At 39.1% G+C, this 19,288-nt stretch overlaps 1 protein-coding gene and 1 long non-coding RNA gene across 4 annotated transcripts in view; one reads left to right on the forward strand and one right to left on the reverse strand.

Annotated features, from left to right (window-relative positions):
• Positions 1-19,288, reverse strand: part of LOC140505146 (uncharacterized) — a 110,037-nt gene that overhangs the window by 81,897 nt on the left and 8,852 nt on the right. The gene's annotated exons all lie outside the window — the stretch shown is intronic.
• MAP6 (microtubule associated protein 6) overlaps positions 1-19,288 on the forward strand; it is a 93,799-nt gene that overhangs the window by 56,650 nt on the left and 17,861 nt on the right. The window contains exons 2-3 of one of the 3 annotated variants that reach the window (XM_072610806.1): positions 9,103-9,316; positions 17,704-17,906. In XM_072610806.1, coding sequence (XP_072466907.1) covers positions 9,103-9,316; positions 17,704-17,906 — 417 coding nt within the window. The remainder of the gene's footprint in view (positions 1-9,102; positions 9,317-17,703; positions 17,907-19,288) is intronic. The other 2 variants (XM_072610807.1, XM_072610809.1) reach the window with 2 other exon arrangements.

Raw genomic sequence — 19,288 nt, forward strand, 5'->3', positions numbered from 1 at the left:
TTCTACTCCTGGTCTTTGTTTTTATATTTGTGTATATCTCTTGTTTCCTATCCTTCCTGCCTCCTCTACTTTACTTTTATCCACTACCTTGCTCTCCAATTATTACTTGCCTACCCTCTCCAAGGATCCCTCTCATGTCCTCCCATTTCCATAAATTTAAACACCCTTCTATAGCCCCCTTTTACCTATTCCCTTACCCTCTCCTCTAAGGATCCCTCTCTTGTCCTCTCCCCCTCCCTATCTCCTTACCATTTTATTTCATCTGAATTTAGAAGACTTTTATTCTCTTCTAAGTATACATGTATTGTTCCCTCTTAAATCCATTCCTAATGAAAGTAGGTTACCAGAACTACCAGCCCTTTTCCCCCACCTAATTTCTCTGTATCAGTTCTTCTTCTTGCCCCTCAGTTGTATAAAATAATTATTTTTTTTAGCTGTTCCTAAATGGTTTTACTTTTTAAATTTATATCATACTCAGGTTTACCCCAATCTTTCTTGCGAGCTACCCAATTATTAATAATTATACATTACATTATACATTATACATATAATAATAATATATTTTGCATTTTACATCTATAAGAAGTAAACAGTCTGTCCTTATTGAATCCCTCATAACCACTCTTTGGTACGTATCTTATGTTTCTCTTGGCTCTTGTATAATAAATCTTCTGTTAAGTTCAGGTTGTTTTTGTTTTTGTTTTTGTTTTTTAACAAAGTCTGGAAAGTCTGACATTTGATCAGATGTCCATTTTTTTCCATTTCGGATTATGCTTAACTTCACTCGGTATGATATTTTCTGCCAGAGCCCCAATTCTTTTGCTGTTTGATATATAGTGGTCCAAGACCTGCATTCCTTTAATGTCACTTCTGCTAGGTCTTGTGTGAGTCTAATTGTGGCACCATCATATTTAAATTGTTTTCTTCTTGTTGCCAATATTTTATCCTTGAACTGAGGGGTTCCTATAATATTCCCGAGTTTTCTTCCCAGGATCTCTATTAAGTGGTGATCAATGGATGTTTTCTATTTCTACTTTCCCCCCTTGTTCTAATGCTTCAAGACGATTTTCTTTAATTATTTTTTATATTATTGTATCAAGATTCTTTTTTTGTTCATAGCTTTCAGTTAGTCTGATTATTTTTATGTTTTCTCTTCTTGGTCTATTCTCCAGATCTATTGTTTTTTTGTGTTTCATTTTCTCTTCTATTTTTGCATCATTCATATTTTGTTTATTTCTTGCTCTTATGTAATTTCTTTGCCTTGTTTAATTCTAATTTTCAAAGTGTTGTTTTCTTCCTTAAGATCCTGGATCTCCTTTGCTAGTTGGTTGACTTTCCTTTCATAATCTTCTTGTTTTTCTTGGATTATTCTTTTTTTTTTTTTTTTTTAGTTTTTCCTCCATCTCTGTCATTTGATTTTTAAAGTCTTTTTTAAGATCTATGAATTCTTTTCGGGCAGGTGACCATTTGACATTACTCTTTGGGGTAGAAGAGGATTTGTTTGCTTTAATATCCTCCTCTGAAGATAAATCTTCCTCTGTTCCCATAATGGCTTTCTATGATTGGATTCTTTCTCCTTTTCCTTGTGCATTTTTGTGTGTGTTAATACTTAATTTTTATAATCACCTCTAGCCCTGGGTTATGGGAAATGGTGCCTCTTGCCCCAGATCTTCAGTTCTCTCCTCTAGCCTGGAACCAAAACCTAACTTCCAGCCTCCTATAAGTGCCCACAGCCAGGAGCTTTCTGCCCCACTGCTTCTGGATTCACCATGCATGCACTGGTTCCTTCTCACCTCCACCGTTAGCAGCACAGCTGGGTCTGGCATTTCTAATCAGCAGAGGTTCCCTCAACCTTTCCTGGTTCAAACACCCAACTCCCCTCACTACCCCAGGGATGAAAGTTCCTGTGGCTGTAGCTGAGGCAGCCTCTCAAACCAACTAACCTCAGGGTTAAAGTTTAAAGGGGACCCTCACCTGGAGGAGGTGTTTACAGGGACCAAATCTCAACCTGGGATTTTTCTTCTTATCTTCTCAAATTGTCCCAAGAAGACCCCTGTTGTGCCCCTATTCTTATTTACTTTTTACCCACATTTTGTTCCCCCTAAAGTGCTATTTTATCTCTTTTGTATGGGAAAATCTTGAGAATTTGGAATTTTCTGACCTACTCCTCCATCTTCCCAGAATCCTCTCCTATTTTATATGTTTTTATAATTGTATTTCAATATAAATCCCATGTATTTCATTTTATTCATTTGAAAATATCCTGACAAGGGGTGCATAGGCTTCACCAGATTGCCAAAAGAGTCTGTGACACAAAAAGAGGTTAAAAATATCTGCCGGAAATCTGGTCTCCTAAAATCTAGGATGCTTGTCAATCAAGAAATATGCATTTATTAAGCTTTGGTTATGTGCCAGGCATATACCAAGCATTAGGGATACAAAACAAAAAAGAAATTTAAAAACCCTGCTCGATCCTAAATCTATAATTCTCTGAGTCTACTCAGGAGTTTTCATTTTATCAGGAGAGACAACATGTACATATATGTAAGTATTATAGAATAAAGATATCTATAATACAATAGTATTAGGAAACTGTAACACTATAGTATATGTGTATATTTGTGTATATGTGTGCACACAAAAAATATGTAAAATTAATGCAATGGACTCAAGTACAAGAAGTAGCCAGAGGGCATTGGCAGTTGGCATCAGGAAGGGCTCCCTGGAGGTCATCCTTCAGCTAAATCATGAAGGAATGAGGGCTTCTCTGAGGCAAAGGTGAGGAAGGAGAGAGGAGATGGAGTATGTGAAGCTTGATTAGACCACAGAGTGTGGGCAGGGGAATAAAGGAGTAGTGCCAGGTATGGCTGGACAGCTATTGGCCGGGGCCAGATTGTGAAAGGTTTTAAATGCCAAAGAAGGCAGGGCCAAAACAGCAGAGAAATAAACAGTACGATGAGCTCAGGTCTAGAAAATGCACCAGACCAAATCCAGTCAGCAACAATAATAAAATCCTAATTATCAAATAAAAAAATCAGTGACACATTTTTTTCTAGCCCAGAGAGAGTTTATAGACAATGGGGGTGGGGTCTAGTCAGGAGTATGCCACATAGATCCTTCTTGATCAAGGAGAGGCTACATAAAGCAAGAAGAGGTCTCTGATCCCACACAGAGGGACCTAAATTTGTGTAGGGCATAGGAGCAAATGCCACCTGGCAACTCTGTTGTTCCATCTCCCAGTTCCAGGTCCTAGATTCAAGTTGGACCAAGAAGGGGTGGTATTCCAGGGTGAAGAATGATCATGGGCCACAGGCTGTTTACTGAGCAAGGAGCAAGTTCAGAAGTAAGCAACAGCTATGTGACTCAGAGCATAGTAGTGGAGTGAGTTCTTATTTCCAGGTTCCAGCTCAGTCCAAAGCCTGCAGTGGAATAACAAGGTCAGGAACCATGGTGTAAATGGAAGCCTACCATTCTGTTTTTCTGAACTAGCAGAATTTTCCAGCTGGCTGATAAGGTCTGTGTCCAGCAACAGTCTGCCAGCACTCCCAATAGGGCAATCCCATGGGTAATTACTCAGAACCCAAACCAGGTCAGGAACTTGCAGAGCTCTTACTATCAGATTTTGCCCTAGATCAGACTATTTCTGGAACATTGAAAACTTTCAAGTCCCCAGCTTGAGTAACCTCTAGGATCCTGAAATATCACAACACTCAATACCCCAAGAAAGAAGCAGCAGGACCAGACATTTCCCCCAAAGTATGTCAGACTCTTCCATAGCATATGAAATCAGGAAGTGGGCTGGAAGAATGAGCAAACCAAAAAGGATCCCATAATTAGAAGCTCTTACAGTGACAGGGGCTGTCAAGACAGAAGAGAAGAATGTCTCCATCAGAGAAGAAGAGAATGTCTCCAAAACATTTATAAGCAAAGCCTCAAAAACAAAAGTTGGGCACAAATTCAACTAGAATTCCTAGAAGAGATGAAGCAAGAGTTTTTTAAGTAGCTAAAGACATATTTATTAATAAATGAAAGCACTGGAGGAAAAAATGGAAAGAAATGAGAGATATGGAAGAAAGAATTTGAAAGGGAATTAACATCTTGGCACAAGAGGTACAAAACTGGCCAAGCAAAAACTTCCCTGAAAATTAATGAACCAAATAAAAGCCAATGACTCTATGAGACATGAATAAATAGTGAAACAAAGTCAAAAGACCAAAAAAAAAATAGAAGAAATTTATGGCATCTCACAGCAAAAACAGCCGACCTATGAAAACAGATTGAGGAGATATAACTTAAGAGTCGTTGGACCAACTAAGATGTGATTCCCCCCACCAAAAAAAAGAGCTAGGTGTCATATTTCAAGCATTTAAAAAAAACCTGCCCAGATCTCTTAGAAGTAGAGGACAAAGTAGAAATAAAAAGAGTCATTGGTCACCTACTGAAAGAAACTTGAAAATAAAAACTCTCTGGACCATTACAGATAAAATCCAGATTTCTTAGTTCAAAGACGAAAACAGCTCAAACAGCCAGAACTAAAAAATTCAAATACTGAGGAGCCACAATCAGGCTCACACAAGATTTGACAGCCTAAAGAAGACTCTAAGGAAAGGGAGAACTTGGAATACAGTATTCCAGAAGTTACACAATATGAACTTACAACCAAGAATAATTTACCTAGTAAAACTGGGTATAATCCTACAGAAGAAAAAAAATGGATCTTTAATGAAATAGAGAACTTCCAAGCATTCCAACTCGAGCTGCACAGAAACTTTGAAGTACAAACACAGAAGTCAAGAGAAACTGTTTGATAAAAAGGTAAACATGTGTGAACAAACATAAGGTTTAAATAAGTATAAAGTATTTACATTCTAGTATGGGGAGATGATACATGTGTCTCCTCTGAACCCTATCATCATCAGGGGTCATAGAGAGAATCTAAATTAGACAAGTCTGTTATATCTTAGTGATCTTAAAAGAAGAATAAGAAGCAGAACCATGGAAACAATTTATACAGTGACAACGATGTTACAGTGACAACAACTTTGAAGGAACTCTGATGAGTATAATTGCAAGCCATGATTCCAGAAGACTCATGATGAAACATGCCACCCACCTAATTAAGAGATGAAAGACTCAGAATACAAAATGAGATTTTTGAAAATATAGCTAATGTGGAAATTTGTTTTGCTTAACTTACATTTGTAATAAGATTTTGTTTTTTGCTAGCTCAATGGGGAGATTAGGGAAGAAGGCAGAAGAAATTTTTTGCTGAATAAAAAATATTTTTTTAAAGATACCAAATAAAAGAGTTTATAGGCATGAAAACCAATTAGAGACCATTGTAATAATCCAAATGAGAGAGGGCCTGAACTAAGGTGGGGTCTATGAGAATAGAAAGGAAATAGATATTGTGAAGTGTGAAATAAGATCTAGCAACTGACTGGATATGTGAGAGGAGGGAAAGTGAAAAGCTGACAGCATCACATACACGAATGTGAGAGATGGAAAGAATTGTGGTACCCTTGACAGAAATAGGGAAGTCTGATAGAAGGGCAGGTTTTGAGGGAAAGAGAAATTTGTTTTTGGGGATGTCAGAATATGCCCCCCTTTCCTCTCCTCTATTACAGATTTCCTCAAAGTAGCATACCATTATCCCTTCCACATCATGACTTTCCCCATCAATGTTTTGAAATACTGTGGGTCAGCATAAGAAATTAAATGGGAATTTTGGGGGAGTCTTCCAGAAGCTACAGATGCCACACAAAAGCCAAAAGACAACACAGAAAAAGTTTAGGAACTCAGAAATGCGTAACATATATGTATAATATCAGCTTATTTTATCTTTTAATTCCATAATAATTCAGACTTCTTCTCTGGTACAAGAGAAGGGCCAAAAAATTTTACATGGATTCTCCAAATCATGGGGGTACTGTGCCCCAACCTCTGCTATGTGGAAGGGATAACTGTCTATTTTTTTATTTTTCCAATGCTGCTTCACCACCTCCATCTTCTTTTATGTATCCTTTTCTTCCCACCCTCAGTGATGGCTAGAAGAAGGATTTCAAATATGCCTCCTCACATTAGGATTTACAGTAACAGTTCACTTTGTTTGTTAGCCATGCTTTGTGGATTCTGTAATGCCATGTAAGACCATTGTTTTTTATTTCTGGTTTCTTGGATTCCACGTCCTGTAAAAATCTATATCATAGATACACTCTATGGCATGAGCTCTTAAATTTTTTTTGAGTCCTGGTGAAACCTATGGACCTCTTTGCAGAACAGTGGTTTTAAATGCACAAAATAAAATGAATCAGATTACAAATAAAACCAATTATTGAAATACAGTTATAAACAAATTTTAAACAGATTCACAGACCCCCAGGTTAAGGACCTCTGCTTTATGGTATCTAGTTTGGTATGTGAGAAATCTCTTTGTTTTATTTTCAGTTTAAGGTCTTTTGGATTCAACTTAAAAGACTCCAAGCAAATATTTTTCTTTCTACTAGTCCTTGTTTGTTTCATCCCTAGTAAAAAACAAAACAAAACAGGTATTCCTATATTTAAAACCATGGTACAGCAATAAAAGTTCTATAATTAAACATAATCTTTACTACCTTTTTGTTTCTTGGGGGGTTTTTTGGTTGTTGTTTTAAAAAAACACACTTCTATTTCCCTTTAAAACGCCTGCTATTGCATCTTAAAAATCAGATTTACCATCCCCTCATCCCTTTCTCTTGTTGTTGTTCAATTGTTTCAGTCATGTCCAACTCTTCATGACTTCATTTGGGGTTTTCTTGGCAAAGATACTGCAGTGGTTTGCATTTCCTTCTCCTGCTCATTTTACAAGTGAGGAAACAGGCAGACAGGGTTAAGTGACCTGCTGAGGATAGCGTAGCTAGTGAGTATCTGAGGCCAGATTTGAACACAGAGAGATCAGTCTTCCTGACTTCAGGCCTGGCACTCTATCCACTGTGCTACCCAACTACCCCTCCTGCTGCCCTTAATTTCAGGGAAAAGAACACATCATCATGATAGCAATTCACATTTTCCATTCATTTCTCCCTCCTCCCCACCATCTGGTTGCTCTAATAACTATGAGCTGGGGCACGGCCCTTAATCACAATAAGGCTAATTTTCCTCTTCTACAAAATGAGGAGAATAGTATTTGCAGTATAAATGCCTCACAAGGCTATATGTGAAGATCAAATGAAAGAATATATGTGAAGGATTTTGCCCATGGCAAGGCGATATCACCATTAGCTATTCATATATTCTAAACATATGACAATAAACAAGCTATGAAGTGGTACCTTTGGCCTTTAATCAAAATCAGCTTTATTATACCAATTATGCACATAGGGCCTATTCAGCTCTGAATGTTAAGTCCCTAATACCTCCAGATGTCCAAGGGAAACCTTCAGTGGCTCTCAGAAAGGTTCTGTTGGTTACCTGGGGCAAGAAAAATGACCAATGAGCACTTGACTACTCAGTTAGCCAGGGTGCACTATATTATCATTGTTTGATATTAGCAGGTAACAAACTGATCCTTGGTGATTTATTAGCTCGCCTATATAAATTAATTTATATTGCAGTTAATCAGAGTTCAGTCCTAAGGAAGCTGAAGTCACAGGCAAGAAACTGAAGATGTCAGGGACAGAGGTGGTATCACTGCTTGTGACTGACATTCTCAGGAGACATATGTGGAAAATAAGTAGCTTGTGGAGTGAAGTAGGGGTTGTGTTATACGGCCCTTGAGGTCCCTTCAGACTCTGGGATCCTGTGATTGTCTGGCTGTCCTTTTTGGCAGCCAGGTGGTGCAGTGGGCGGATAGAGTGCTGAGCTGAGGAGGACCTGAGTTCAATTCAGCCTCAGACACTAGCTGTGTGACCCTGGACATGTCACTTAACCCTGTCTGCCTCAGTTTCCTCATCTGTAAAATGAACAGGAGAAGGAAATGGCAAACCACTGCAGTGTCTCTGCCAAGAAAACCCCAAATGGGGTCACGAAGAGTCAGATGTAACTGAAATAACTGAACAAGGACAACCAAGGCCTGAAACTGAAGGGCCCATACCCCAAGTGGCTTTTGTGCATATTGTATAGGGCACAAAGCTGAGAGTGGCCCATTATGACCTTTAAAAAAGAAGTAGAAAATAACCATTTAAGGTAAACCTTTTAGGGTACATGAATAATTTCTTCACTCCAACTTGAAGGGGGCTAGTCATTGGATAATAATAGCTAGCATTTACATAGGGCTCTAAGGTTTGCAAAACACTTCACATATATTATCTTATTTGATGCTCACAACAACCCTACGAGGTAGGTGCTATTATTATCCCCATTTTTACAAATGATAAAACTGAGGTCCAGAGCCATTAAGTGACTTGCCCAAAATCACACATCGAGCAGGTATTCCCAGCATTTAGCACATTTCCTGGCACACAATAAGCACTTAATAAATGCTTATTGACTGAGTGCATGCATACAACAGGCTGCAATGGATGCTTATTTAGAAAGGGTGCCATGACTATGTATTATATATTTTCAAATGTGAGTGTCAGTATCAAATGTTGGCCTTCTCTAGTGCGGGTTTGGGAGGGAGGAAAACAGTTTGGCACTCAAAAGGAAGGAAGAAAATTGACAAGGAGAGCTACCAGGGTGGGGAGGGGACCTAAAAATCATGCTCGAGGAGGATTGTTACAAGGAACTGGGAATATTAGCCTGGAAGAGGGAAAGACTTTTTGGAGGTACCATCACTCTGTTCAACCATGTGAATGTGGCCTTCATAGGAAGAACCAGAGACCAATAGTGACAAGTGTTAGGAAGGCACATGTTGGCCCAATATGAGGAAGAATTCCCTAACAGTTAGGGTACATAGACTGCTGCATGAAGTACTTATGACCTGTTGTAGGAAGTATCAAAGCAGAGGATGAGCACCCACCAAAGAGATTGCAGAAAGAATTCAGGGGCTTGGCTAAAATGTCTTATTAGGCCCATCTTCCTCCAAGATTCAGCGATCCTAAAGTACCATTTTCTCAGCTTTGCTCTCCAAATGTCCAGCTACAAATATATTTCATGTTTTTGTGTATGTTTTTTGACTTGCAGAAATGAATTCAGAGCATGGACTGATATTAAACCTGTGAAACCTATCCGAGCCAAGTCCCAGTACAAGCCACCAGAGGACAAGATGGCTCATGAAACCAGCTACAGTTCTCAGTTCAAGGGTGAGCCAAACAAGCCCACACCAGCAGATAATAAAGTCATTGATCGCAGAAGAATCCGCAGCCTCTACAGCGAACCTTTCAAGGAATCATCGAAGGTGAGTTGCGTACCAGAGCCAACATGGAGAAACACACAGACATTGTCCTGTACTGTCAAGGCACAAGAACCCAGGCGCACCCTGAAGTATAGGGAAGGGCTCAAAAGTTGTTGCCAGAGATACAACTCAAACAATAACAGTAACAGCTCACATTGATTTGGCTACTAAGATTTGCAGTGCTTTCTAAACAACCCATCAGGTAAAAAGTTCAAGTGTTGTCACACCCATTATCCAAATGAAGACATGGTAGTTAAAAGAAAATGAAATGACTTGCCTATGATTACACTGCTAGGAAGTGCCCGTGATTACACTGCTAGGAAGTGCCCATGGCAACCATTTGAACCCAGGTCTCCTGAATCCAAGCATAACACTCACTGACCTTGTAACATGGACTAATCCCTTCCTAGCTCTTTCATATACTCTATATGACTTAAGACCCCAGTAAAGCCCAACAAGATTCTCTCTGTCCTCAAGGGAACACAGATTTAGACGCCCAAGGAATGGCACCCAGTTCATCAGACTCCCAAGAGCTAACGGAGCTCTGCCACACTGAAGTCTCACATGGCACTATTGCTCCTTCCCTCAGTCAGTATAGTCAGTGTGGGACCCAGTATAGTATGGATCCAACGTAAGATTCCCTGGCTTGAGGGGAGAGAAGGTGATGCCCTTATTAGAGCTCTTGTCCACACTTGTAGCATTCCCTTTCCCATAATTCTATTGTCCTGGTTCCCTGACACAGATTTTTTCCAAAAAAACTTTACTGATTTCTTTCCATCTAAACAGAACATATATATCAAATTCAGTTACAAAGATCCACAGGGGACTTAGGAGTTTTTGCTGCTATTCTATAACTGTCTTGAATATTACTTAAATGAAATTATTTCATTATGCAGAAATTTTCATTGTAACGGGATCTCTAGTCCTGACCTTTCCATTTCTTCATAAGTTGACATTTGCATTTGCATTCCACATCTCACTGTTGATAGTATAATGCTCTAGGTATCATTGTTCTTTCCATGTCACAACATGACACATCTTGGTAGGGACAGTCACAAACTGAACCCAGCCAGAGGACATCCAGAATGAAGAGGAGAAGGCTGGAGACTATGCCATCCAAGAATCCTTTTAAAAGAATCCACATTGCAAAATGGTGGACTAGTTGTTTTCCATAAATCTGAAGTCCTCAGAAAAAGGAATTATGTGACAAATACAATGTGTATTAACTAGAGCTGAATCTACAAGGTAAGAAAATACATTACATGAAGTAAAAAAACAGCTCATGAAATAACCATAATACCTAAGGTCTCATAATGCCCATCAGTGTGTATCCAGCTTGTGCAGGCTTGTAGGCATGTGCTTCAGGCGTTATTTGAGAATGTTCCTCCCTGCCCAGGCATCCTATATCAGTGACTTGGCCTGAACTATCCCCACAACATTCTACCAGAGAAGGCAGTCCCAAACACTACTCAGTTACCCAAAGGAATGTGGGAATAACTGGTTGGGAGGGAGGGAGGATCATAGGAAAGATGTGGTCAGTGGACAGCCATCGGGAGGGAGAAAGAACAGTGACTGTGGAAGGGGGAATGGACTTCCAGTTGGAGCCAGTTTTTGATTTCCTAAAGTTCACTCTTGGCAGAGCCTTGGGGACACATGCCAGTACTAGGAGGCTAAGGACATCTAACCTATGCAGAAATAGAAAGGGTTGAGGCCGAAGAGTGAGGGAAGAGAATGGAAACAAGCAACCAGAAATACAAGAGAAAGGCTGAAAGACCAAAAATCCAAAGGAGGAAGCCTGAGCACAAACCTAACTCACAAGCAGATAAACCCACAGAGTAGCTGAAAAAGATAAAGAAAATGAGACAGCATTCAAAGAGAGGCCAGAACACAATGGGAAAAATATTATACTACAAAGGAAAATTAATCAAAAATCCTCAAAGAAAAAGAGAATTCTGTGAACTCTGCAGAGGCCATAAAATGACAAAAAACTCCAGAATGGTTCAAAATATAAGTAAAACTTTTAAGAGTCATAAGGAATTAAATTAGGTTAAAAATCAGAGCTCTCAACATAGAACGTTTTTTTAAAAACAAGGTACAAAAGTTAGTAGACAAAATGGAGAGTCACCCCAGAATTAGACTTTGAAAGAATGATACATTTGAGACATAAAAATACAAAATACAGAAGACAATTTTGCAAAAGAGAAGCAAAAGCAACAGTCTTAAGAAAATACATGAATTCTATACAAGCCAAACACACTGATAGTAGGCACAAAGAAAATATAAGGATCATAGTTCTTCCAGAAAAAAATATAGCAAATCACAAAATCCATCGTATGACAAGAAAAAAATAGAAAACTCAGCAGAACTATTGATGAAGACAACAGAATACTATGAGAGCAAATCTATATATTGGTACTGGAAGGGAAAAACCCGTGCTCAAAACTCCAAAGCATATAATGGCTAAGTGAGCAAAAAATTTTGCAAGCAGCCAGAAGAAAGACCTTTACCTGTGAAGGCGAACACCAATTCAAAGAAACAGAATAGCTCTGTAGTCATGAGAAATAAAAGGAGAGAATGAATAGTATTTCTAAAAAGCAAAGATCAGTCAACAGTCCACCACAATGTATCCCACAATGCTGAATTCAGCAGGCTTTCAGCAAGAGGCATTGGAGGCGTTCCTGAAGGGAAAACTAGAATAAGATTAATAGCATAGAGGTGAGCACAGTATGCAACTTACAAATATACCCAGTGAGAAACAGCAAAGGCAAATACAATTATTAAGATTTCATTTGAAATGAAATCAGTTTTCTCCTGGTTAGTGGTTGTTGTTTAAAGAAAAAGGGATCCTTATCAAGGGACAAAAAGCTTTAAGAGGCACATAAAAAAGCGGAGAAAGAAAGGAGATCTATATTAATACTCTGTGGACTAAACCCTAGGGTCCTTCATAAGTGAATCAATATCTTTGGAGGGTAAGATAACCAAGTGGGAATTTGCAGAGGTGAGGGACACGTGGAAGCAGATGTGCCCTCACCAGTCTCTAGAGGAACAGAGAAGTGAAAATTATTGCTTTAGTCTCTCAATAAGGAAGCTGTGGAAGAATATGACAAAAGCAACTGAGGGAAGGAACTAGGATGGGGATGTCATTCCTGAAGAGAAAAGAGAAAAGTGTTGCTAAGGAACACTCCTAGGGTGCAGGTTGTATATCTTTGGTAAGACAAGTAGGCCTTTTACCAAGATTTATCTTGGGGAAAATTGCTTATTAGGACACCATCTCATGTTGGAAAGAGTTGTATCTTCCAGTAGTATGCCCAGTGTAAAACAAGCAGACATCTGAGTCCCCAGAATTGGGCAGCACCCAGGGTGATAGCAAGAACTTAGAACCAGTGTCAAGATAACTTGTTTTTAGGAGAGGTGAGTAAAATGAGTAAGACAGACTGTAGGCCCAAGCTGTGTGACTCCAAATACAATGCTATTATCCCCACCACACAGTAGAGTTTCCTTTTGATATTGCCTTCTTAAATGAATTAATATTTCTAAAAGCAAGGTACGATAGGGAGCAAAAAAGGAGCATTGGGTAAGACCAAACAGAGAAATAAAGGTGGGAGGTTGGCCCTCATGAAGGCCACAGAATAAGGTAGAAGCAAGTAATGGTTGAGAGCCTTTCTCCACATGGAATCAGAAGATGGAGTGTCTTGTTTGAGGAATGGCAGAGGCCAATGACACTGGATCATAGAATACATGAAGGACAGTAGGGGATAAGAAGACTGGAAAAGGTAGGAAAAGGCTAGACTGTAAAGGGCTTTAAATGCCAAACAGAGAATTTTATATTTGATCCTGGAGGTAATAGGGTGCCACTGGAATTTATTGAATGATAGAGGAGAGGAGCAGGAAAAGAGATGACATAGTTAGACTTGTGCTTTAGGAAGATCAGTTTGGCAGCTGAGTGGAAGATGGATTGGAGCAGAGAAAGACTTGAGGCAGGGAGACCCACCTGGAATAGAGCAATAAACCAGGGGTGGGTAACCCTAGAGCCTGGAGGGCACATGTGACCTTCTAGTCCTTGAGTGCAGCCTTTTGACTGAGTCCAAGTTTTACAGCACAAATCCTTTTATTAAGGGGATTTGTTCTGTGAAGTTTGGATTCAGTCAAAGGGTCACACTTGAGAACCTAGAGGGCCACATGTAGCCTTGAGGCTGCAGGTTCCCCATCCCTGCAATAGTCCAAGTGTGAGGTAATGACTGTCTGCACCAGAGTGGTAGCATTGTCAGAGGAGAGAACGGGGCATAGATTAGATATGCCCTGAGTAAAACTACAAACATAATTAATTGTGTTAATTAAGAGAACGATAAAAATCATTTATCAATAGATGTAGAAAAATGTTTTGCCTAGATACACCTATTTCTGTTGAAAATACTAGAAAACATAGGAATAAATGGATTTTTCCTTAATATGGTAAGTAGTATCTAACTAAAACCAAGAGCTGGAATCATAGGTTATGGAGAGAGACAAAGTCCTTTCCAGGGATTAAGCAAGCGTGGTCATTGTTGCTACTACAATTAGATACAGTACTAGAAATGCTGGCTGTAGTAATATAGGCAAAGAGGAAACAAAATGTTCACTTTTGTAGATGATGGTTTGCTTGGAGAATCCTAGAGTTAACTAATAATTAATCCAATTAATAACTTCAGGAGAGTTGTAAATCCACATAAATGGTCAACATTTATATACCTTACTAACTAAACCTATCAGGAAGACATAGAGAAATTCCTTTTTAAAAACTAGAGAATGTAGTATTTATAGCATTGTATATACAATGTTTGGAGTATACCCTATCAGGACACACACAGCAACTATACGAATGCAACTACAAAATACTCTTTCTAGAAATAAAAACAGACCTAAATAATTAGAGAAATGTTAGTTGTTCATGGTTAAACTGGGTCAATATAATAAAAAAAAATGTCAATATTACTTAAATTAACTTCCTTAGTGCTGTGCCAGTAAGACTACCAAAGATTACTTTGTAGAGCTAGAAAAAAATAATGATATTGATATGGAGGAATTGAAGGTCAAAAATATGGACTGGAAGGAATAGGAGGGGGGAGTGGGAAAGAAGGGCATCTAGCAATAGCAGATCTCAAACTATACTACAAAGTAGTAAGCATCAAAACAGTTTGGTACTGGTCAGAAAACAGAGGGGTCAACCAGAGAAACAGAATAGTTATGCAACTTAAGGAAGCAAAAGAACATAACAGCTTGATAAACACAGTAGTTTGATAAACCCAAAGACCCCAGCTACTGGGGAAACAACTTATTATTAGATATAGAATTCTAGGGAAACTGGAAGCAACCTTGCAGAAACTGGGTATAGACAAATTTCGTGTACCATTTACCAAAATAAACTCCAAATGGAGATATGGCTTAGACATAATGGGTTACATCATAAACAAATTAAATGAGTAAAGATCTGTAGCTTTCAGATCTATAGATAGAGGAAGAGTTCATGATCACACAAGGAATAGTGAGAATCACAAAAGGTGAAATGGACAGTTTTTATCACAGAAAATTAAAAAGTTTTCCCACAAATTAAGTGAATGCAGCTAAGATTAGAAGGCAAACAGTTAACTGGAGGAAAAAACCCTTTGTGTCAAGTTCCTGGTGCAATAAAGATCTAATTTCTAACATATATAATGAACTGATTCAGGTTTAAAAAATAATAACCATTTTCCAAATCAATAAATGGCCAAAGAATATGAATAGGCAGTTCTCAAGGGAAGACATTCAAGTTACCAATAACTATATGAAAATATGCTCCAAATCACAAACAACTAGAGAAAGGCAAATCAAAGCAGCTGGGCTTCTTCCTCGTTCCTATGAAATTAGCAAAGTAGACCAAAAACGGAAAATGAAATACAGGAGAGGATGTGGGAAAACAGGCACACTAATGCAGTGTTAGTGGAGCTGTGAATTGGCCCTGCCATTCTGGAAAACAATTTGGAACTATGCCCCAAAGATTATTGAATTGTAACTTTGACCTAGTTTACTGTGTCTATATCCTAAAGAGATCAAAAAGAGAAGAAAGGAACTCCATTATGGAACAACTCCCGTTGGTGGGAAGTTTTTCTTCAGTCAAAGCAAAATCTACGTCCCTGTTACTTCCTCCCTTTGGTTAGTTCTGCCATTAAGGGCCACACCAAATAAATTGGATCCCTTTTCATCATGAGAGCATGTCAGACACTTGAGACACAAAGGTAGTGATCATGTCCCTTACTGTCTTCTCCCATTCAAGCTAAAGATCCTCTGTTCTTTCAACCAAGGTTAGAGCTTGGTCAAGCATCCTGGGTCATTGCCAGGCCTGACTTTTGTCCTGCCACTGGACTTCGATGACTCAGGAAGAGAGAGTGAGACTGATGACTTTGTGCAACTCTGCCTCACTTAAATCCAATTCACATGCAAATCATGTTTATTATTTCATTATTATTATTATATTTATATTATATTTTTATTATTATGAAAAATGACAATATTACCTAAATTAACTTCCTTGGTGCCATACCAGTAAAATTACCAAATATTACTTTGTGGAGCTAGAAAAAATAATGAAGTTCATATGGAGGACCTAAAAGTCAAAAGTAGGGACTGGAAATAATTGGGGTAGGGGGAGTGGGAAAGATGCCTGCAATAGCAGATCCCAACTATGTCATTGGTCCTTTTTGAGAACAAAGAACAAATAACAACACCTCCACATTCCTTATATGTATAAATACATGTGTATACACACACCCCAATTACAAATACATAAAATGATCATATAATACTTGCTCTTATTTCTATAATACTTTGCACTTACAAAGCATTTTTCTAACAACCACCATAAGAAGTAGAAAGTATAAATCATGTTACCTAACTGAGGACTCCAACACATCTTCTGGTCATGCAGTAAAGCTGATTGCAAGAGAATTTTGTTGTGTAGGCTCTTCGTTGACAATTGTAAGCTCATTCTTTTTCTTTTAAGTATACGCTAAAATAAAAACTTACATTTCAGGTGAATTTAAGATTCACAAAATCTTTTTCTTGGAACATCCTTGTGAGGTAGACAGCTGCTATTGTGTCAATTTTACGCAGCAGGTAACTGAGGCTGAGGGAAGTTTTTAAGTAACTTGTCCAAGGTCATATAACTATTGCAAGTAGGGTTTTAACCCAGCTCTTCTGACTTCAGGTTTAAAATTGTGCCTCTGAAAGCTTTTGCTTACTGTCCACAGCTGTTTGTCAGATCATCACAATCAAAATATCAGATCCTGGTTTTATACTAAAGGGCGTACTTGAGAGATGAGGGAACCTCAAAGAGTGTTCTCTATAGTGAACAGAGCAGTTGACTAAGTCAGGAGATCAAAGTCATGCCTTGGCCGTGCTACTATCCACAGGCATACTGCCCCTAAAGTTCATAGAACTCACCAGATGCAGAAACTTAACAGACTCCCATGGAGTCTGCTTTGGAGTTTGGAGTGGGGAGAGAAGAAGACCATGGAGAGCACCAGAGGACCAGAGATCAAGATAAAAAATTAACTTTCAAAACCAGTGTCCTGAGGGGGGTGTGTGTGTATGTGTGTGTGTGTGTGTGTGTGTGTGTGTGAGAGAGAGAGAGAGAGAGAGAGAGAGAGAGAGAGAGAGAGAGAGAGAGAGAGAGAGAGAGGGAGAGAGGGAGAGAGGGAGAGAAGAGGTGTCACGTACTTCACAGGAGAGTTGGGAAGAAAGTATTTAATTGATATTACTGTTCTCTAGAAATTAGAATTATGGAGGTGGTGTTGGCAGTGGTGGTGATGTTGCTGATCGTGATGATCATGTCTTTTTTCTGTGACACAGCCCCCTCCTAAAGCAGCAAACAATGTCAGAGCAGAGTTTCAGCTGAATCAGTCAGTGTGTGGTCCAGAGTCACAAGTCAACAAGGACAGATGCAGACTATCACATATCAAAGGCAGGGTTCGCTAAGCTAGGCATCATCAGTCTGTGTTTCACTTTTTGCTGCTGCCTTCTTAGGCCACTCCGATGGATGGTGGCAGTGGACACTCTCAGCCTCAGTTCCCTCATCTGTGAAATGGGCACAAAACCCGCACTACCTATCTCACACTGTTGTTCCTGAACAAAGTATATTATCAGTTATAAAATGCTAGGTAAATGTGAACTGTCATTACCGTTTCTCTAGATTCTTTTTGAAATATTTGTCCAGAACCTTGTCATAATTAATTGGGGGAGGGACGGGGAGAGGCAAGAGGTAGAAGGGAAATTATAAGTCTAACGTCTTTCCTCTCAATCCATTTTCCTGCCTTTCTCTTCCGTGTTTCTGTGTTTCCATGTCTCTATGTATGTGATTTGTCCATTAACCCATTCAGGTAGAAAAGCCCAGCGCTCCAACCCCCAAACCAAAAAAGACCCCGACAAGCCATAAACCACTGAAAAAGGCCAAAGAGAAGCAGCTGCCATCTGGCCGGAGCACCAAGAAGAAGGGCCCAACGGCCAGCGGAGCCAGCGGGGCTGGGCCACAGGACAAGGAGCAAAGTAAAGAGATGAACAATAAACTGGCTGAGGCAAAAGAGTAAATTTCCTTGCACCTTCCTTCCTTCCTCCCCCCTCTTCTCTCCTTTGGGTTTTTTGTTGTTGTTTTTTATTTGTTTTATTTTTTTTAAATAAAGGCCACAAAATTAATTAGAGCTTCTAATCTGCTTTGGTTATAAACCGGTTAGAAGCTTTTTGGGGAGGGAGAGGCTGAGGAGGGGTGGTTGGTTTCTTTTCCCATGGCTGGCTAAGATCACACAGATTCCATCATGCTTCCAGCACTCCAACCCACTCTAGACATACAGGCCCATTAAGAGAGGGAGGCACAGGGCTCCAATTACCTGTGCATGCCTATCCGTGTTAGTACCCATCACTCTGCATCCCTCTTGGGAATGAGATTCAAGGGGAAGGCTGAGAAAGATATTGGAGACAGCACACAGAGGCGTGGTGCTATTGATAGATCACTGGCCTGGATGTGAGCCCTGATTTCACCATAAGATTGAGCATTTCATTTATTCTTTCTTGACATCTGTTAAATAAGGGAGCTAGAATAGATGATTTCTATCAGCCTTTAAGGGTATGAGTTTCTATGATTCCTCAAAATTTGCCAATTTCACAGGGGTCTTCTTGACCTTCTTGGAAATCTCCTGGTGCTGCTTCAAAGTATCCACAGAAATGCCTTCTTATGCTCATTTTTGGGGTCTTTCATGAAAGACATGTTCATTTATCAAATTCAGATGATTATTATGTGTTGCAAAGAAATGTCAGTAATTATTTGTGGAAATATAATGAATGATCTTGGCCTTAATGTAGATAAAACAAAATTAGTCACAACTGTCAGGATTCGTTGTGTTTCTATAGCAGGCTCCACTAGAAAGACAGAGCTCTGTCTGTTTCCAGTAATTACCCTTGAAATTCTGTGTCAATTCACAAATATCGGAATGTTTTAGGAGTGTCCTAGAAGTCAGGATCAGTTCAGGGAGCAGAGATGGAAGCAGATGTTTTCCCTAGTGACTGGATATTATTTTGGCTCAGTGCCTCAGACTTTGTTGAGAAGACCAATTCAAAGTAATGAAAATGAAAGAAGAATCCAAGAGTCGTTGATCTAGAGATTTTAGAAAGCAATCATAATGCCTCTTAGAATAAGGTAGAATACAAAGTAGGGATAGTAGTAAGATTTGTGGTGGGTTTTTTTTTTTTTAATTTTCCTCCTTTCCAAACTCTTCTCCCTTCCTCAGAGAAGGACAGAGGTTGTTGAAATGTCACTTTGTAGGAAAGTTTCTAGGACTTAGTTGGAGATTGAGAGTTGTATGATAAATGTGATTAGCAAGGGTTTGGGGCCTAAATAATGACCTAGTAAAGAGCTTGGTGTATTGTGTAATGTGTCCGTATGGCTTGTGCCCCAGATCTAAGGGCCAAATT

The sequence above is a fragment of the Notamacropus eugenii genome, chromosome 5 (genome assembly GCF_028372415.1).
Source record: "Notamacropus eugenii isolate mMacEug1 chromosome 5, mMacEug1.pri_v2, whole genome shotgun sequence".
NCBI classification, from domain to species: domain Eukaryota; kingdom Metazoa; phylum Chordata; class Mammalia; order Diprotodontia; family Macropodidae; genus Notamacropus; species Notamacropus eugenii.